The sequence below is a fragment of the Saimiri boliviensis genome, chromosome 12, assembly GCF_048565385.1.
Source record: "Saimiri boliviensis isolate mSaiBol1 chromosome 12, mSaiBol1.pri, whole genome shotgun sequence".
Classification (NCBI taxonomy): Eukaryota; Metazoa; Chordata; class Mammalia; order Primates; family Cebidae; genus Saimiri; species Saimiri boliviensis.
In genome coordinates this window covers 116,140,934-116,162,039 of record NC_133460.1, presented here as the reverse complement: position 1 = coordinate 116,162,039, position 21,106 = coordinate 116,140,934, and the positions used below count along the sequence as shown (strand labels likewise).

Here is a 21,106-nt window from a genome sequence, read left to right as displayed (position 1 = left end):
CACGCAACGTGGTCGTCCCCCCGGTGTCCACGCAACACGGTCGTCCCCCCGGTGTCCACGCAACACGGTCATCCCCCCGGTGTCCACGCAACACGGTCGTCCCGCAGGTGTCCACGCAACGCAGTCATCCCCCCGGTGTCCACGCAACACGATCATCCCGCAGGTGTCCACGCAACGCAGTCATCCCCCCGGTGTCCACGCAACACGGTCGTCCCGCAGGTGTCCACGCAATGCGGTCGTCCCGCCGGTGTCCACGCAACACGGTCGTCCCGCAGGTGTCCACACAACACGGTCGTCCCCCCAGCGTCCACGCAACACAGTCATCCCCCCAGTGTCCATGCAACACGGTCGTCCCCCCGGTGTCCACGCAACGCGGTCGTCCCACAGGTGTCCATGCAACACGGTCGTCCCCCTGGCATCCACGCAACACGGTCGTCCCCCCAGTGTCCACGCAACGCGGTCGCCCCCCAGGGTGTCCACGCAACACAGTCGTCCCCCCAGTGTCCACGCAATGCGGTCATCCCCCCAGTGTCCACACAACGTGCCCGCAGGTGTCCACGCAACGCAGTCGTCCCTCCAGTGTCCACGCAACACGGTCGTCCCCCCAGGTCTTGACTAGCTCTTGCTCCCCACTGGGATCTCTGTTTGACATCTTTCTGGGGCCTCCCTGACAGCCCAGGCTGGGGTGTGAGGGAAAGATGCAGAGTGAGGAAACCCTGGAGGGGCTGGGAAGGCTGCCCTTATGCCCCCATGCCAGGGTTGCTGCAGTGGCTGGCTTCCTGCAGGCATCTTTAGATGGACCCTCTCCACAGGGGCCCCAGATCTGCTTCTGCAGCTTCAGTGCCAGAGCCTGGGAGACTTGGGGGGACCCGACACTCGCCACTTGCTGTGCTGTGCAGCTGAGGCAGGAGGAGGTGAGTATTTGCAGGGTGCCGGGACCAATGCTGCTCACTGCTGCCTCCAGTGGACACATCTGAGAGCCACACTGACCCCCTGGGGACCCCAGGGAGCTTTGGGCCAGGTCTGCGGTGTGTGAGTGCCTGCAGTGTGCCGTGTGCACATGTGTGTGTTCCTGGGGACTGTCAAAAACCAAAGGGTAATAAAAACAGGTCAGAGGTAACCCTGGCAAAGGGGATGGAGAGGAGAACTAACCAGGGGCTCTCCCAGCAGGAGACTCGTAGGATGTGTTTAGCATTTACCTAGACGACGTCTGGAACTGCTCTATGCACCATTCTCTCCTCTAAATGAATTTCTAGAGCTAGGCCTTTGTCTGTCTGGCCATTAGTTTAACCCTAGTACATGCCTGACACTTAGAAAGTGTTTAGCAACCAGAGGGGTGGAAAGATGGGAGGCCGGGAGGACGAGGGACCACCCATCGACTGTTCCCTGTCTCTCCCACCCCACTACAGAGCCAGGCACAGGCGGCACACACAGCAGAGGAAACTCTTGGCTGACCATCTGAGAGCAGGGACACTTTCAGGTCATCAGAATTCTCCCAAAGATTCTTCCAACCAAAAGAAAAGAAAAATGCTAAATCCTAGCTGGGTTCAGCGGTTCACACTTGTAATCTCAGCACTTTGGGAGGTCAAGGTGGGCAGATTGCTTGAGGTCAGGAATTCAAAACCAGCCTGTCCAAGATGGCAAAACCTCATTTCTACTAAAAATACAAAAACAGCCAGGCGTGGTGGCATACGCCTGTAGTCCCAGCTACTAAGGAGGCTAAGGCAGGAGAATTGCTCCAACCCAGGAGGCAGAAGTTGCAGTGAGCGGAGACTGTGCCACTGTGCTCCAACCTGCCTGCGGTGACCCGAGGCTGTGCCACTGCGCTCCAGCCTGCCTGTGCTGACCCGAGGCCGTGCCACTGTGCTCCAGCCTGCCTGCGGTGAACCGAGGCTGTGCCACTGCGCTCCAGCCTGTCTGCAGTGAGCCAAGGCTGTGCCACTGCCCTCCAGCCTGCCCGTGGTAAGCCGAGACCATGCCACTGCGCTCCAGCCTGCCTGCGCTGACCCGAGGCCATGCCACTGCGCTCCAGCCTGTCTCAAAAATCAATCAATCAATCCTAAATCCAGTAGGTGTTTTTATTTTCTTTTAAAATCATTTAATTTTATTTGTAAAGATATTGAAAGCATATATTTGGAAAGAAGCCCACCCATCCACATTTTACTCCCACTCTAAAATACAGAGAAGGCTTTTCCAAACATCCAGTTGTCTACTGAGCAACCAAAAGACCCAATACTAATGTGAAACACAAGGGAAGTCTGTGACAGGGTGCCGCTTTAGTGGCGTGGAATGGGGCTTTGCGCCAGGGTTTATATGTGGAGAGTCAGACGTACAATCCATCTGAAGCCCAAAACATGGGCTCCAGTCATGGCTGGTTTTAGAGCGGCATGAAGAGAAGCGCAGTGCTCTTCAGAAAGCAGGTGACGTACCCAGGTTTTACCCAGCCGCAGGCTTCAGTCCTGCAGCCCCTTAGGCAGCTGGAGCCTCAAGGCTCCCGCCCCATCAAATGTACTCGGGGTGACCTCACAGTGACGGATCAGCAAGAGCACATGCAGGGCAGGCGGGCCCACCCTGGGGCCAGGCTGCAAAGCCAGCGGCCATGATTCCCCAGCCCTGCCTAGCCATGGGCACCACAGGCCAATGGGACCCACCCAGCAGGGGCCACCGGGGGCGTGGCGCCCTCTCCTATCCTCCTGCCAGCTGCAGGGAGCCTGGCCCATGTGATGCTTGGAACCACTTCGCTGCTATGGACATGCAAATCTGAGTTGTCTCTCCAACAATACTGAAATACGCACATACACAACTGTGTACATAAATGCTTACAAACTGACTGCTTTTATTTCTATGAAACGGACTTCTCAACGTGTTCAAAGAAGGACACATTCTTAACTTGGAAGGACCCCTTCCAAGCAGCAGGTGGGAGGAGCCCCCACGCCGTCTCCCAAGCCCCCCGCCGCCTCGGACCCCCTCCCACGCCTCAAGGCCTAGGCCCCCCTCCCACGCCCCCCCAACCTCGGATCTCCTCCCACTCCTCACGGCCTCGGACCCCCCTCCATGCCCCGTGGCTCCTTCCCAGCGACCGCAGAGGCGCCTGCACACCATGTCCACCCCACATCTTCCCAGCAGGCTGAGCATCTATTCGTGTATTTACGGCCACTTGGGTTTTCTCTTCTGTGGACTACCTGCATACTCTTTGCCCATTTCTTCTACTGGATTCTCAGATTTTTAAAATCGATTTGTAGCCATTCTTTATATATTAGATATCAACATTTGGCACAAAGATTTTCCCTTGGACTCTGACTACAGCACTCTGGGCCATACGAAATATCTCACTAGTGCTCCCCGTGTGTGTAGCTGCCTCACCCCAGAGCCTGCAGGTACGCAGAGCAGCAGCCAGCTGCCACGGGGCCCTGCCCGCTGCAATGCCGAGGGTCTGCCCAGCACACAGCCCCCATGGGCAGGGCCTGGGCCCGGTCCCTCCCTGCTTGGAGCAGGCCATCAGTACTCGCTGACTGAACTGGTCTATCTCATGATGAACGAGTTTCTAGAAAACCGACTTTTTTCTTTTGTAAGAAACGGCAGTCAGTGCATACAGTCATGCTGTGATAGCCTCACATGACACAGAGGCGCACGGGCGGCAGCAGCGACCCCTCCTCTGCCCCGCCCCCGGGAGCCACAGTCCTCCTGGCAAAGTCCTTGGTTTGGTGTACATTCTTCCAGACCATAGGAGTTTTTGAGTGCTGTCCTACAACTTCCATTGTTTTAACTTGCAATGATTTTCTTCAAGACGTTTTCAGCCAGTGTGGATATGACCACTGACTCATCCTTTTGGTCAGCCACAGAGACAGGCCGTGGTCTGGATGTGGCGATTTAGCCATCTGGTGACACTTAAGATTCCCATATTTTTGCTATAATTCAGCTCTGAAAGCATTCTTAGTAATGTCTAATTGTGCAAGCACTTTTGTTCCTGGAAGTGGCAAAATATGTATTTTTAAATTTTTACGCATCCTGGGAAAATTAGGGAAAAGGTGACAGCAGAAATGCAGGCTGAGTGCTCTGCAGGCCAGGAGCTGAGGAGCGTGAGCTGTGGAGTCATGGCTTCATCCACATACTGGACACCATGAATTCCTAACTCTGAGCCTTGTTCTGAGGCAACATCAGGGAAGCTGGGGAGGGGGTAGAGGGAACCACTGTTTTTGCAACTTTCCTGTAAATCTAAAACTAGTTCAATACAAACTTAATAAAAGTAAGCACGCACTCCAGAACTGTCCAATCAGTCCACGCCTGCAGGCCAACGTGGCCACTCTCTGCTGCGGGGTGAAGCCCTCAGGGTCCCTACCCCAGCTAAGGGGGCTGCAGATACAACCCCTGGCCTTTCAGAGTAACACACAGGAAGCATTTCTTAAAAGAAAGAACTGAGGAAACATGTGTGACCAAATTCAAAGGCACATTTGCCTGACTGCTCACAGGACAGAGAAGCAAGCCAGGCGCATTCTGGAGGGAGGAGCCGCCAGCTCCCACCACCCTGTGCCCGCTGCCCTGCTCCCGGGTGAACTGAGACTCTCACATAGTCTGGGGAAAACAGGAAGAGGGACTGCACTCAGGGCATCTTGTGCCCCATGGCTTAAGAGAGCTACCAATCTCGGCTTCCAGGGGAACGGCCTGCCCTGAGGTCCAGAGACCAAGGGTGAGGAGCCCAGAAAGACCTCTGTGGGGCCCAGAGGCAAGCCCTCAAGGCTGGGGCAGGAAGCTGTGCCCTCTGGCTGGACGGTGGGCAACAGTTGTGGATGCCACACTCCAGCCCAGCCCCCCCAGCCAGCAGCCTGGCACAGGTGTCGGCTGATCCTCAGTGGACAGGGAGGCACATGAGCACCCACCCACCCCAGGACTGGACGAGGCCGGGACCCCACCTGCGTGCGCGTACCGTGCTCCTCCGAGGAGGCAGGAGTCTGCTGAGCCCCTCCTTTCTCCTCCTCGTCCTCTGGGCTCGCTCTCTCCACTCCTGCAGTGCCCTTCTCTCTCTGGAGAAAGGGAAAATTAATGCCGTTAAGTTACAAGCAGCTTCAAGCCAAGGCTATGTGATTTCTGTCACTTTACAGCTTGTGGTGCACCTGTCTCCCGGGGGACAGGTTGCGGCTGGGCACGCCCTCTGGTGGGAGTCCGAACGCAGGTTCCATCCCGAGGCTCTGTGTGTTGGTGCTGCAGGCAGTGTCTGACGCTGGGGCCCAGCCCCACCCAGGGACCCAGGAAAAGGCATCAGGACCCCTTCCAGGGAAGGGTGCCAGCTGGGCTGCCACTGCAGGTGCTGCATGAAGGGTGGGGCTGCCTGGCTTTGGGTTGTCCATGGAAAATCTGAATGCCTGTCCCTAAGTCCCTTCCTTCAGATACTTGAATTTCACTTTGAACAACAGGCACCTTCGGGCTCCCCAGTCCTGAGCCAGTCACATGTTCCCTCCTCACAGCTCGTCCCGAGGGCTGTGAGCATCCTGAGTGACGGCCAAACCGACACCAGGCCGGGCTCCTCGTGTGTGGCTGGGGTGGGTTGAGGTCCCCAGAGCCCTTGCTCAGGCCCAGGCTCCACCCCGGGAGGCCACATCTCTAGCATGCAGCCACCTGCCTCCTGAGCCAATCCCGCAGTCGTCCCTGGACTCCCGCGGCTGGTACCCCTCCCCATTCTGTCCCCAGATCCGGCCTCCTCTCGTCCCTCCCATCATCATCCTGGACGCCTGCGCCTGGCTCTGCTCTCCTTCCTTTCGGTCACAGCAGCTCAACTCTCCTGGGCTCCACCCGGCCCACAGCCCACCTCTGACCACCTTCCTGCTAAGGGCTCCATCCCCAGTCGGTGCTGCCTGGGATCAGAGGCTGGCCAAGTCCTCCCCCTAGTGCCACCTCAGTACACAGGTGGTCTCAGCAGCCGCCTTGGGTGAGGCCATGTGCTGCCACCTGCCTGGGTGGGCCCCAGGCTCCAGCCCCAGCCAGGCTGGTGCTCCCCGGGTCCCCTCAGCACCCACGGCACTGTGTGTGCAGTGGCCCTGTTGCGCTCCTGGCCTGGTCCTCTGCTTGGTGTCACTATCTCCTGGTCACACCTTGGGAAGCAAAGGGGTGACGTCATTCACAGGGTGATGGGAAGGGGGCCACTGTGCTGGGTCTTGGCCCTTGGGACAGGCCTGCCAATCTGCTCACTGGGAGGCCAGAGGGCACCGGCTCTGGGCTCGAGGCAGGAAGATAGAGAGGAGAGGGTTCGCCTGCTCTGTGTATCCAAGAACTGCTCTCCCATGAAGTTGTGGGACGATGCCTGGGGCCCGAGCCCGGCGTTTGGGGGCTAAGAGTGCCCTTTCTGCTCACTGCAGCTGCTGGGGCCAAGAGCCTGGGGCAGGGGCTGTGCCTGCAGAAGGTCTCACCACACATCCTTGCCATCACAGCCACGGCCAAGAGGGTGCTGGTGAGCGGAACTCACACAGGCAGCCTCCGGGCAGGGCAGGGGATACCTGAAGAGTCAATGGGAGCAGGGGCCTGGATCGCACACTTCAGAAAACCGTACCCTGAAACTGGCAGAGCCAAGGCAGGAGTGGGACCCACCTGCAGCAGGGAAGGGAGGTGTCTGCTGGGGTGATGTGCAGTGAGGGGAGGTGTCTGGGGGGAGGGGTGCAGTGAGGAGAGGCATCTGCTGGGCACACAGTGAGGGGAGGGGGCTGCCTGGGCACATAGCGAGGGGAGGTGTCTGTGGGGGGAGAGGTGCAGTGAGGGGAGTTGTCTGCAGGGGGAGGGGCGCAGTGAGGGGAAGTGTCTACGGGGGGAGGGGTGCAGTGAGAGGAGGTGTCTGTGGGGGGAGGGGTGCAGTGAGGCGAGGTGTCTGCAGGGGGAGGGGCGCCTTGAGGGGAGGTGTCTGGGCCGAAGGGTGCAGTGACGGGAGGCATCTGTGTGGGGAGGGGCACAGTGAGGCAAGCTGTCTGTGGGTGGAGGTGTGCAGTGAGGGTAGGCATCTGTGGGGGAGGGGTGCAATGAGGGGATATGTCTATGGGGGGAGGGGCGCAGTGAGGGGAGGCATGTGAGGGCGGAGGGGTGCAGTGAGGTTAGGTGTCCGCAGGGGGAGGGGCGCAGTGAGGGGAGGCGTCTGCAGAGGGAGGGGTGCAGTGAGGGAAGTTGTCTGTGTGGGGAGGGGCGCAGTGAGGGGAGGTGTCTGCTGGGGGTGCTGCTCTTGAGAGGCTTACCTCCCAGAGACTGACGTGCCCAACTCTGTGAAGTCACCCTGAGGGACAGTGTGGGAAGGCTGATGGGCACCCCTGAAAGTCTTGCTGGTGCTCCCTGGGCCCCAGCAGCTATAGCCAGTGGCTGGCGAGACCGGGTTCCACAGTGCTGGGCTTCCCGTTGCAGCCCACGTCCTGGGACAGCCTGAGAACTCAGTGGGCCTCATCCCTGCCCGTCAGCATGGCAGCCCGCGGCACGGGACCAGCTCTGATGGCTTCACCTCACACATCCTTTTACTGAAGAAAAAGACAACTACAGTGTCTGTCTGGACGTCGGGTGACAGCCATGGATGGTCAGAATCTGTGTGTTGAACACGGTCCCTGTCACATGGGCCCGAGAGAAAACAGCACACACACAATGGGGTGGCTTCAGGAGGGTTTATTCCTGACGGGAGGGAGCGGGGAGCCACAGGGGCGGTGCGGGAGCTCTGTGCCAGTCAGGGCCGGGCTGAGGCCGTCCGCAGGCCCACACACCAGACCAGGCAAGGAGAGACTGCCGGAAACCAGAAGGAGGGCGAGGCTGGACTCGGCCAGCTCCAGGCAGCTCACAGACGGGCCGGGTGAGTAAGGATGAGGCCCTCGCGCTCCCTCTCCTCCTCGACCTCCTGCTGGGGGCCCCCACTGGCCAAAGCCAACCACCAGGTGCGGGGCACGGGGGTGCTGTGGCTGTGGTCCATGGCGGCCGGCCTCCTGGGGCCCAGAGAGGGGTGGAGCCAGGTGGTCAGTGGAGCTGGAGGACAGAGAAGACACTAAGCCAGCCAGCACGGCACTGACACACCTCGCAAGGTGGCGGCGCTGGTGGCGGTCACGGCAACACAAGGATGAGCCTCCCTGATGACCACGTCAGGGCCTGGGACACTGCAGGGAAGGTCAGGAGGACAGGACTGAGGAAACGGGACAGGAAAGATGGTGCGTGCCGCGAGGCAGCCAGGGCCCAGACCGACTCGGGACGGCCACCAGCCCGCACCTGTGCCTGCTCACACGTGGGCCTCAGGGCTGCCAACCAGTGAGCCACGTGTGGCACCACCGACCGCGCGGGCAGCCGGGCTTCCAGGTGAGAAAGAGATGGAGTCTGGATCAGCACCGGTGAGGGGAGAACCGACTAAGGACTTCCAGGAGGTCGGCTCCGGGTCACTGGGCCGGCTGTGCGGCCCGTCCTGCAAGGACTCACCGTCTCTGCTGCTCCATCAGAGCCTCCTTCTCCCGGAGCTCTAGGAGCGCGGCCGCTCGGCTGTCCTCCAGTCTTCTTGCTCGGATCGCCATTTGGGATGGTGACGAGAGGTCGGGTAAGATGTTCCTGCAGGAGGCCGTCTTCCTTCTAAAATCACAGTGTTTTTAGCTCCATGTTTAACAAAACCCTGTGGCGGTAACTCATACAATATGCGAAATGGGAAAGGAGGGCCTGCGGGTCGTCTGCTCGCCAGAACGATGATCGCGACTAGAAACTGCAGTCGCCCACAGAGCCCACGGTCTCGGCTGCTGATGTCAGGGCATGTGATGCAGATGTGTGGATGGCAGCAGGACCCTGTCCCCACACGCTCGCTGCCCGCCAGCTGCCTTCCCAGGACTCTCTACAGTCGGCTTGGGAGATGCGAAGGGCGCTCGGCCTCTGCACCTGCAACCCACCTGCGGGAGACCAGTGCTGCTCCCTGATCTGACCTGGATGGAGACACCCGCAGAAGCAACAGGGCCAGGCCAGCAGCTTGCATGGCTGGACAATGTGACGTGCCTGAAGTTCAGGTGCACGGGTTGGTGCTGCAGGTCAGAACCCCATTTCCGGGTGGTATGGGAGTGGGGGCGGGGCAGGCAAGGCCATCAGAAAGCGCCTGACCTCCACACACACACTCAGGCAGGGTCAGATAATGCGTCCCCCTTGAGGGAAGCTCACAGGACAGCAGAGGGGACAGCCAGGTGCATGGGGTCGCACGGTGCTGGCGATGTTCTCTCCCTGCCCATGACGGGGCTGACAGGTGTGCCCTGGTGTTTCCTCGCAGGGAAAACACCTGGGGAGAACCAAGCCAGAGACAGGGGCTCTGAGCCCAGGGCCAAGAGCCAGCCAGGTTCTAGAACATGACACCTCCTCACCATGAGCCTTGCACCAACGCAGCTTAAGAAACACAACTAGAAGCCCTGCCTGGTCTTGCCTCTGAAATCCAACACCCCGCCCAGAGGAGTAAGGCCCATCCCATTCCACAGCTGCCCTGGTGCAAAGCCTCACACCAGCAGCACATCTTGGGAGGCCACAAGCAAGCATCACGCCTGGTGGCCACATCCCAGAAAGCTGGCCTGCAACCCCACCCTGCTCCCCGACTGCACGGCCTCCCAGGAGGCTGGCCCCCCAACCCCTGACTGCACGGCCTCCCAGGAGGCTAGCCCGCCCCCCACGCAGAACCTGCACAACCTCCCACCCTCATCTTCCCTGTCTGCACTGGAACAGCAGGGACTTCCCAGCAGAGCAGAGAGGGCAGGCATGGCCTGTGCTCTGGGACAGGGGTCACCTGGGGTGTACGCTGGGCACTGGTCTTTCCCCTACTGCTTTTGGAAGGGCAGGTGGCCCAGGCTCTCTGGAACACCAGGTTTCCCCTAGTGGTCTCAGGGTCCTGAGGAGTAGGGGGAGCCACCCCAAGGGAAAGCGGGCTGGATGTCGGAATCAGGCTGGGGCAGTGATGTCTTGTCACACCCCAGCTCCATGTTTGATGACTTCAGAATGTGTTTATTCCCTCCCAATATAATTTTGGGATTTCAGGGCCAGACTATTACTTTCCTATGTTTTTTACATAACATCACTTTTCTTGCACGTGTTTTTGACGCCAGCCCTCAGCCTCACAGGCAGGCCTGTGCCACGAGAGTCACCTGCTGTTCCCACCACGCCCACTGCTCCCCAGCCAGAGAACACAGAGCAAAGCCAGCCTCTGGAGCCCCAGACCTTCAGGAAGAGCCACCACCCTGAGCGTGGTCCAGGGCCATCATCTCAGAGCTTCTCCTTAATACCCATGACCCCATGACCCCATGATAACCCCACCAAGTGGGGAAACTGAGGCCTTTGTAATGCACGTGATGCCACAACCATCCACACTGGAAAGCCAAGGCACAGAGTGGCTCTCCAGGGCTCACCCTGGGGCAGAGACAGCAGAGGGAGAAGACAACATTCAGGACCTACCCAACCACGGGGCAGGGGCGCCAGCCGAGGCCTCCTGTCAGAGGCTCCAGTTCTCTGCCCCAACTTCCCCAAACAGTTTCCGAAGCCTAGGGTCTCCTATCTAAATCTGCCATACTGATCAAATTATAAGTACCATGAATACGCATACCACAATTCACTGGGATTAACTATAAGAGGTCCTAACAATAAATAAATAAATGCAGGGAGGAGGGAGGAAAGTGGTTTCTAAGGAGCAACCTTGGCACATTCCTGCCGTTTCACCGTGTGACGGTGTGGACTGAGAACATCCCGAGCGCGTCGGTGCCTCTGAGACGCCATGTGGCTGGGAACCTGCAGGGTGCGCGGCCGGGACTCCCTACACTTTAATTTGTGACTAAGGCTTCCAAGGTCTGTTTTGTTTTGAACGTTGGAACCTACGGGACAGCTGAAAGATCAGGGCCGTGAACGCTGCAGGCCTCCACGCCGATGCCTCCGGGAGGTTTGGTGCCACCTTGCACCTGCTCATGTTGACTGCTGCATGGAGCCTGACAGACCACAGAACACCTCAGCCTCCGAGACATCTCCACCTCCAGGAAGCCATTGTTGTCCCTGTGGCTATGACAACATGCCCGCTGGAGAATGCATGATGTAGATTCACCAATTGTTATTTTGCAGCATAAAGGTTAGTTCAGGAAGTAGATGGCACAACCACTCCCTTCCTCTTCCCCCAGACAGCTGTGATTGCACACGCTCCCTTCCTTCCCCCAGACAGCTGCGATTGCACACGCTCCCTTCCTTCCCCCAGACAGCTGCGATTGCACACGCTCCCTTCCTCTTCCCCAGACAGCTGCGATTGCACACGCTCCCTTCCTCTTCCCCAGACAGCTGCGATTGCACACGCTCCCTTCCTGTTCCCCCAGACAGGTGCGATTGCACACGTTCCCTTCCTCTTCCCCAGACAGCTACGATTGCACACGCTCCCTTCCTCTTCCTCCAGAAGGCTGCGATTGCACACGCTCCCTTCCTCTTCCCCCAGACGGCTGCGATTGCACACGCTCCCTTCCTCTTCCCCAGACGGCTGCGATTGCACACGCTCCCTTCCTCTTCCCCAGACAGCTGCGATTGCACACGCTCCCTTCCTTCCCCCAGAAGGCTGCGATTGCACACGCTCCCTTCCTCTTCCCCCAGACAGGTGCGATTGCACACGCTCCCTTCCTCTTCCCCAGACGGCTACGATTGCACATGCTCCCTTCCTCTTCCTCCAGAAGGCTGCGATTGCACACGCTCCCTTCCTCTTCCCCCAGACAGGTGCGATTGCACACGCTCCCTTCCTCTTCCCCACACGGCTGCGATTGCACACGCTCCCTTCCTTCCCCCAGACGGCTGCGATTGCACACGCTCCCTTCCTCTTCCCCAGACAGCTGCGATTGCACACGCTCCCTTCCTGTTCCCCCAGAAGGCTGCGATTGCACACGCTCCCTTCCTCTTCCCCCAGACAGGTGTGATTGCACACGCTCCCTTCCTCTTCCCCCAGACAGGTGCGATTGCACACGCTCCCTTCCTCTTCCCCACACGGCTGCGATTGCACACACTCACTTCCTCTTCCCCAGACAGGTGCGACTGCACACACTCCCTTCCTTCCCCCAGACGGCTGCGATTCCACACGCTCCCTTCCTCTTCCCCAGACAGGTGCGACTGCACACACTCCCTTCCTGTTCCCCCAGACAGCTGCGACTGCACACGCTCCCTTCCTCTTCCCCAGACAGGTGCGATTGCACACACTCCCTTCCTCTTCCCCTAGACAGCTGCGATTGCACACGCTCCCTTCCTTCCCCCAGACGGCTGCGATTGCACACGCTCCCTTCCTCTTCCCCCAGACGGCTGCGATTGCACACACTCCCTTCCTCTTCCCCCAGAAGGCTGCGATTGCACAGGCTCCCTTCCTGTTCCCCCAGAAGGCTGCGATTGCACACGCTCCCTTCCTCTTCCCCCAGAAGGCTGCGATTGCACACGCTCCCTTCCTGTTCCCCCAGAAGGCTGCGATTGCACACGCTCCCTTCCTCTTCCCCCAGAAGGCTGCGATTGCACACGCTCCCTTCCTGTTCCCCCAGACGGCTGCGATTGCACACGCTCCCTTCCTGTTCCCCCAGAAGGCTGCGATTGCACACGCTCCCTTCCTCTTCCCCCAGAAGGCTGCGATTGCACACGCTCCCTTCCTCTTCCCCCAGAAGGCTGCGATTGTACAGGCTCCCTTCCTGTTCCCAGAAGGCTGCGATTGCACACGCTCCCTTCCTGTTCCCCCAGAAGGCTGCAATTGCACACGCTCCCTTCCTGTTCCCCCAGAAGGCTGCGATTGCACACGCTCCCTTCCTGTTCCCAGAAGGCTGCGATTGCACACGCTCCCTTCCTCTTCCCCCAGAAGGCTGCGATTGCACACGCTCCCTTCCTGTTCCCAGAAGGCTGCGATTGCACACGCTCCCTTCCTGTTCCCCCAGAAGGCTGCGATTGCACACGCTCCCTTCCTCTTCCTCAGACAGCTGCGATTGCACACGCTCCCTTCCTCTTCCCCCAGACGACTGCGATTGTACACGCTCCCTTCATTTTTTGCAGAACTGACCTTCCCCACCCCTACTTTTCACAGGTAAAATGTGCATTCAGTGAGCCTCATCAAAGCCTCACAAGAATGTGACCACTGGGCTCACTGCCTGCCCCCATTTTTACTTTTCACTTTTCTTTCTTCCTTCCCCTGAAGCCCCCTCTTTCCGGAAACTTTAAACACGTCCTCAAAGCTCTCTCTGGAGAAAGCACAGGGCAGAGATCTTACTGTCACTGTGTTTCTCGCCCCTGAGTGCTTCCTGAGCCCTGGCCAGCTCAGCCTCTGAGTGCCCTGAGCTGTGCCACAGATGCTCTGGGCTGATGCGGGTCCTCGTCACCCTAAACCCGGGGCCGGCTCTCCCCGCACAGTAAACAGTGGCAGTGTGGAGGGACACTTTAAAAGGCGGACCTATTGTTTTAAAAGATAATTAAAAATAACTGTATAAATCCGCAAAGATCAAGACAATCCCCAGTTGCTTTTAGTTTTACCTGAAAATGTGCCTTGGCTTCGGCGGTTCTTTATTACTGTTCAAGGCCGCCTTGAGATTGGGAGGTAATTCCCTCAGTAAGAGCTGATTTCCAGGACCATCTGTCTTCACGTGCTCAACAATCTCCTGCCTCAGCTTCCAAAAGCGCCTGATCTCCTCCTCGCTGGGCCAGTGCTCTGAGGAGTCGGCGGACTTCCTGAGATCACTCAGGTCAGGCTTTTCCACGGGCGGGAGAAAGCCAGCCTTCTCTTTCATCACAGCCCGCTCCGGGTCCCCAGCACTCGCAGCTCCTTCATCGGACGCGTTGTCTGCAGACAACTCCAGTCCCAGGCTCGGGAGGGTGTGGAGGGTCATCTCTTTAGCTGGTGCAGCCCCTGGTAAAGTAAGACACTGCTTCAGGAGCCACCAACACCTTCCCTCTCTGACTCACGCCACAAGGCAGTGCCAGCGTCCTCTGGGAAGACCCCTAGATGATGGGGTGGGGTGCCCAGAACCCCCGTGGCCCTCACACTCCCTGTCAGTCCAACCAGGGTTCAACCCATCCGCACCATGCCAGGCTGCAATGGCAGGCAAAGCAGCTCCACCAGGGGGGAATGGAAACAGCAATGCCCCACCAGGTGCGCCTGACCCTCTCACACGGGCCCCACCAGGCGCGCCTGACCCTCCCACACCGGCCTTACCACATTAGAGGAACTTTTTGCAAGTGTACACAGGCCAATCTTGCCACATTTAATCGACACTTCTGCTTCCCCTCAGATCACTTGGAATCTTTATTTCTAACTCATGTTTAGCCCATTATGCCTGCTTTTTCTTCTTTGGTGATACTTTTGATGACTTTTGCAAAACACAGCTTCAGGGAGAAGCCCAGGTACTTGGGGAGCCACTGGGGCCTACTGGCCAGTCTCCCTGCAAGTGCGTGCCCAGCACAACCGGAACGTAGCAGGAACAGTGATGGACAAAACCCCTCGAACACTGAACTGAGAAAGGAAACAGCTTTTTATTCAGCTGGGAGCTGTGGCGGCTAATGCCTTAAAGACAAGAGCTCACGGAAAAGCAGCTTCTCTCCCTTTTTATAGGCTTATAACTCTAAAGGGGGAACTGAGGCGAAACTGTGTCACTGTCTATTGGCTGGACAATTGACCTCACCATCTTTGACGTCATTGATTTGCTAGCTCATATGCAGCAGGAGCGGGAATAGGTGGGGGACGGGCTCACAGAGACAAAACAAAGGCAATAAATCATTAGTAGGCAGAGGTATTTCCAGGAGGGGTTCTGGGTTGTGCAAACGTGGACGTGACCCAGTGCTGGGCTCTGGCCGGTAGCGATAACATTCTTTGCAACACTCTCAAGGCTTGTAGATAGCAGAGACGCTGGGAACCTAAGAGGGAGTCATCTTCCCAGCCCCTGGGCCTCGCGTGGCCTGGTCAGTGGCGTCAGCAAGTCACGTGACCACGGATTCCGGCTCTTGGGTGTTTTCTCTCTCTTTAGTCTCCTTCTTATCTGGAGGCAGGAGGTGGAGTCCTGCGAGGAGGGGGATGGGGAGGGGGTCTCCCCTCTCAGGAAGGCTGAGATCCCAGGTGGGCGTCACAGTGGACACAGACGTGTGGACGTCACGCCCCTGGCTGCCACACGTTCCTGACTGCTACGTGCTTGGTCTTAGGTTTGAAAGGAAAAGTTCTAAAAAATGGGCAAACATGCTTCAAAACGTCCTATGAAGTTATAAAATTCCCTCTGGGGTACTAGTGACTAGAAACATGTATATTTGATCAATCTGCATGTGGATAATTGACTTAGGGCCAGTGACAAAACTGAAATTCATGAAAATGTAAGCAAACAGGAAGAACGGGATAGCAGCAAAAACACCTTTTTTTTTTGGAACAGAGTCTCACTGTCGCCCAGGCTGGAGTGCAGCGGCACGATCTTGGCTCACTGCAACTTCCGCCTCCCAGGTTCAAGCAATTCTTCTGCCTCAGCCTCCTGAGTAGCTGGGACCACTGGCATGTGCCACCATGCCCAGCTAATTTTGTGTGGTTTTAGTAGAGGCAGGGTTTCACCGTGTTGGCCAGGATGGTCTCAATCTCCTGACCTCGTGATCCAGCCGCCTCAGCCTCTGAAAGTGCTGGGATAAGGTGTGAGCACCGCGCCCGGCCTGCTACTTTCTAAAGTTAATTCAAAGGGCAAAGTGCTAAACATGTACATAATAGAAACTAATCAAAAAAAGAGTCAGGCAGTATTTATTTTTGGCCAGTTACTTAATAACATTTTTAACTTTTATTTAGAAATGATTTCAAACTTATAGAAAAGTTGCAACAACAGTGCTGAGAAGTTGGTGGGCCCTGCACCCATCGGCAGCCGCTGCCCGGCGAGCCCATCTGCCCCCGCCTCTCTGGGGTGCAGTTACCAGGATGTCCGGGTAACTTCAGACATCCTGCCCCTCCACCCTCAGACGGAGACACTCACACACCACCACAGCGATTCACCAAAACCAGGTGTGTCCCATCGCTGACTTCTGTCATCCACTGCCTAGCCTTCCTCAAGCCCGAATCACTGCTCCCAAGGTGTCCTTTATCCTATTTTTCCCGACCCAGGATCCAATCCAGGATGAAGCCGTCACATCCACTTTCCTACTCCTTTAGTCTCCTTCAATCAACATGAACCCTCAACTTGTCCCTTTTTCACCCCGGCCCTCCAGTGGAGCCCGTCCGTGTCCCCCGAGCTCCCTGCGTGCCAGCTCCGCTGTGCCTGACGGCTGCGCCCTCCGTCCCTGTCTCGGCCATCTGCAGGTCCCAGTCCTGTCTCTCCTCGGCCGCCCCACGGCCTCAGCTACCTGCCTCCAGCTCCTGCCAGGTGCCCAGTGCCCACTTTCCTCTTCCTGTTCATATCACGACGCCCTGGCAGTGTCAGGGTCAAGGGTGCCCAGAGCCGGGCGGCTTCAGAGCGATGTACCAATGGAGGCTGCCACAACCTGGTTAAAATATGTCTACAAGCTCAGCAAGCACAGGGCCAACCGCTGATCCCTCATCATTTAAAACAATTTCCAAGTAGAGGCCACCTGGGTCAAAGTTCGAGGTCAAGTGTTATTCACAACGACCTAATTATTTACACATTTCAATTACAGCACATATATAATTATCTTGGCTAATTGTTCCAAACATATGCATTTTTCTTCAGTATCAAAGTACATCACAAATAGTAAAAGTTTAAATATTCGGAAAATATTTCAGAATATTTTACTTTTTTGTCGAGCCTTCTTTATGATTCTCCTTTATCTCAATTTTACTTCACTTTTTCCAAGTGTAAGTACAACGCCTACTCAAGACCAGAACACATCGTGAGCATCTGAAAACACCCAGCTGGTCAGCATGTTGAAAGAACGGAGCAGGTTAGTGAGCACCCACCAACGAGGTGACTGGATGAAACGTGTCTACGGGGCCATTTCCCTGCACCTTGATAGAACGAAGGAATCGTTCATTGTGCTTATTTTTAAATCACTGTCTAATGGAGCAGCAAGTCATTCCTGAAGCAGCTGCCTGTGGGTGGCTTGGAGGTGCTAATTCATTCATTTGATTGATCACAATAAACTTCTACCAAAACCCACTGTAGACAGGATCTATAAATGGGCACAGCAGTGTAAATCCGTGGCCAGATTTACAGCAGCGGGGAAAAGACAGAGAGATGACTGGGTCGTCCCAGAGACCAGCGTGCGCTGTGTCAGTTCCACAGAGGATGCACGGCTCCTGCAGTTCCCAGGACATTACTGAAGAGAAGACAGGCTCTGCCCTGATTTTAAAAAGCTGTAACTTCAGCGTTAATGTGCTTTGTCATAAATCACTATCCTACAAACCTTGAGAAGCTGGATTTCTGGGGAGAGAGTGTTCCACTGCCCACATCCGCAGGAAGTGCTGGATAGCCACCAATCCCTTCTGCACAATGAGCTGGGGAGGGAATTCCAGAGGGCAGTGCCTCAAGTTCAGGGCTTTCAGTGTAGCCACACTCCCTGCAGCGGAGAAAAACAACTGTCAGCATTCATACACTGTTCCTGAAATGAAAATGAGGAACAAGTAATAGTAAGTGTTTTCACGTTTTAACAAATGATTCTATTCAGTATTTGGGGTAAAATGATATGAACAGATGTCAAAGATGTGCTTTAAAGGTAACTATGCAGGAGACAGATAACACAAATTAAGACTGGGACAATTACCAAAAAACAAATAAATAAAATCAAACAAACAGGAGCAGCCACAACAACCTTCACAATTCTGTAAAATTCAGAATACAAAGTCGTGATACTATATTATCTAAAATGTTCATCTTCAACATAAAAATTGTAAGACATGCAAAGAAAAGGAAAACGTGACCTGCACTCAGGAAGTCAGCAGACAACAGAAACTGTCTTTGAGGAGGCCCTGATGTTGGGTTTAACAAAGACTTCAAAGTGGCCATTTAAATATGTTCAAGCAAATGAAGAAAATCATGCTTAATTAGAGAAAAATATAATACAGGACTCCACAAATGTGAAATGTCACTAAAAATGGAAATTATTTGAGCACCTAGAGGCTGTGGAAACGCTGGCCACTGAGAGCTAAGACTCTCGTGGTGGGCAGTCGGCTGATGCGTGCTGCTCCCTCAGCAGGCTCCGGGCATTGTCCTTGGAGTGAGGAGCACTGGGGAAGCGCTGCAGGGCCCAGTCCTGTGGCATCTGCCAACATGAGGGGCCCAGGGCTTGGTGTGAAAGACAGATGCTTAGATGTTGGGTATGCAGGCGTTCCGCCTTTCAGCTGTGCTTGCTTTTCAGACAGGTGAGTTTTAGGCTCTAAAAACCGCAAATGCTTTGTTGGCCCTGTCCACTAACGGGCTCTTCCCTGAGCTCAGTGGTCCAGGTGGAAAACGGAGACTAAACTAGAGGCTACCTATCTAACATGACACTGGTTTCCTTATAAAATCCTGTGGCAAGTTCCTATGACTTTGTATTATCTTGTCATCCATTTTTAGTCTTCAGACGAACCCCGACTCCTTCTTTAGAAAGCTTAAATTGTCTTTCTGTGCTTTGAGATGTAAATTTGCTATTCTGTTTTCTCTGAAACTGTGTAAGGGTTCCAGCCATAACTCGTTCCATTTACAAAGGCACAATTTAACCCAACAGTTCTTTTCTTTTGTTTTGTTTTGTTTTTAGAGAAAGGGTCTCACCCTGCCGGCCAGGTTGGAGTACAGTGGTGGAATCAGAGCTCACTGTAGCCTTGAAGTCCTGGGCTCAATTAGCCTCCTAAGTACCTAGGAAAATAGGCACGCACTACTGTACCTGGCTGATTTTATTTTATTTTATTTTTTGTGGAGATGGGGTCTCATCATGTTGCCCAGACTGGTTTCAAACTCCTGGCCTCAAGGGATCCTCCTGCCTTGGTGCCCCAAAGTGCTGGGATTACAGGCATGAGCCACTATGCGTGGTCTCAACTGTTCTTTTAAACTTGTGAGTTTTACCTGATTCACAGCTAAAAATAAAATCAAAGCTATAAAATCTTAATGTATACATGTGTATCTATCTCTGTTTTTATACTGTCTACATGGTAGCAACTGACTTATAAATTAATGAGTAGCCATAAATTAGTTCTCCAAAATGCTTTTCACCTTCATAATAGAAATGCCTGCAGAATTTTAGACATTTTTGCCTGGGCTACTAGTCAGACTAATTTATACTGTTTCTGATAGATATTTTAAAGGTCACAAAACTGTTGCTTCTGTGATATTCCACACCTGCTTGATTTGTCTGTGAGCATATGCCTTTGGTTTTGAGTGTTTAGATTCTGGGGTCTAGATTAGTGGTCGTGACAAGGCCTAGAAACGTATCTGAGTGGTAAGCTTCCCGGGAAGGCCAGCGAGATGCAGCAGAGACAGCACGTGGGGCCTGCAGAGGGGTGTGCAGGGTCCTGGGTGTCCTTAGCTGGGAGCTGCGGCCAACGCCCCTCACTGGGACTGTGCCTCGCACGAGGCTCACGTCACACCTGCATTCGAACAGTACAGGCTGCATCAACAGCTCTAGAGAGCTACATTATCTTAGTCCTAGAAGTAGGGAGGATTTTAAAAATATTTAGCTTAGCCTCCTTTGTCATGCCTGATACTTCCATTACAGGGTCTGGTAAGTTCAAAAGATAGCATTTAAAAATCATCTTTTTATTGTTTTATCACTTACCCAGCTCCACAGGTAACATTTTGATAGGATTTCTTTCTAAAAGCAAAGTTTTCAAATGCCTTTAAAGCAAAACAAAACAAAATAGTTTAAAAAGCAGGGAATTAAAGTTTCTTCATTTTTCTTCTCTTTCAGGGGCAACTTCAATACACATACACTTCAGTTCACAAGAATGTACACAGAGGCAGGCCGCTGCCATCTGCAGGCACAGGTCGAAGCCCTGCACCGCTGGGACGTGGGGCCAGGCAGTCCGTAGGTGTGGCGGTGTCCCGTGCTTTGTGGGGTAGTGTTCACCTCCCACCTTTCTTCAACAGTTGACCCACCCCCTGCGTAACAACCACAAATATCTCCAAACGTTGCCAACAGCCTCCTGGGGCAAAGCCTCCCCCAGTTAAGAACCGCTATTTTAGGCTTCCATACCTTCCAGTTATAACCTACTGTAAACCAGTCGTTCCTAAAACGTGTTGTGAGGAATTCCCATGGTTTATGATGCTCTGTGAAAAAAGTTTTTTAAGGCCAAAGACGTTGGAAAGACTTCCACTACGTGGTATATCCCGCCCTGCGTGGAGATGAATCACTGGCACACTGGGGACTCTGAGAAGCCTCCACCTAAGAAACACAGCTAAAGCAGCATTTCTGGAAGGCAGCTGCTTTCATTTAACACCTAGTAACGCCCTCACAAAATGCAGCCCAAAATATATCACGGATGCCTAGACAGATAGACAGACAGGAAAGAATGTAAAAATCTACTAGTCAAACGATGGAAAAATCTATGTTTTCTATTAAACTCTATCTTGCATCTTTTATTGTACCATGTTTCTTGGTTTTCACATTTTATTATTAACATTATGTTTTGAGACAAAGTCTTCACCCTGTTGCCCAGGCTGAAGTGCAGTGACAAAATCTTGGCTCACTGCAACCTCAGCCCCTGCCAGCAGCTGAGACTCAAGATGTGTGCCACCATACCTAGATAATTTTTGTATTTTGTGTAGACACAAGGTCTTCCTATGTTGCACAAGCTGGTTTTGAACTCCTGGGCTCAAGCAATCCTCCTGCCTCACCTTCTCAAAGTGCTGAGATTATAGGCATGAGCCACCACACCCAGCCCTCATTTAAATTAAGTTCAATTTTTTTATTGGAACCCCACAGGAAAATCAGATTACTTAAGGTTTAGACAATATTCTTTCTAGTTACTTTCTTGGATTTTCCTTATTTGCAGTTTTTTTTCTTTTCTTGAGACAGAGGCTTGCTCTGTCACCCAGTGTGGATCTCCTGGTGCAATCTCGGCTCACCGCAACCTCCACCTGCCAGGTTCAAGCAACTCTCCTGCCTCAGCCCCCCAAGTAGCTGGGACAGGCGCATGCCACCATACCCAGCTAATTTTTATTTTTACTTTTAGTAGAGACAGGATTTCAGCATGCTGGCCAGGCTGTTCTCAAACTCCTGACCTCAT

General features: G+C 54.8%; 1 protein-coding gene across 2 annotated transcripts in view; it reads right to left on the bottom strand.

The window, feature by feature from the left end:
• LRRC27 (leucine rich repeat containing 27) overlaps positions 1-21,106 on the bottom strand; it is a 51,337-nt gene that overhangs the window by 11,810 nt on the left and 18,421 nt on the right. Inside the window, exons 4-8 of one of the 2 annotated variants that reach the window (XM_039465188.2) lie at positions 19,657-19,715; positions 17,314-17,466; positions 13,471-13,843; positions 8,419-8,565; positions 4,925-5,021 (exon numbers count right to left, since the gene is read on the bottom strand). In XM_039465188.2, the coding sequence (XP_039321122.1) occupies positions 4,925-5,021; positions 8,419-8,565; positions 13,471-13,843; positions 17,314-17,466; positions 19,657-19,715 (829 nt within the window). Of the gene's footprint in view, positions 1-4,924; positions 5,022-7,520; positions 7,978-8,418; positions 8,566-13,470; positions 13,844-17,313; positions 17,467-19,656; positions 19,716-21,106 lie in introns of those variants that run through there. The other variant, XM_039465189.2, reaches the window with a different exon arrangement.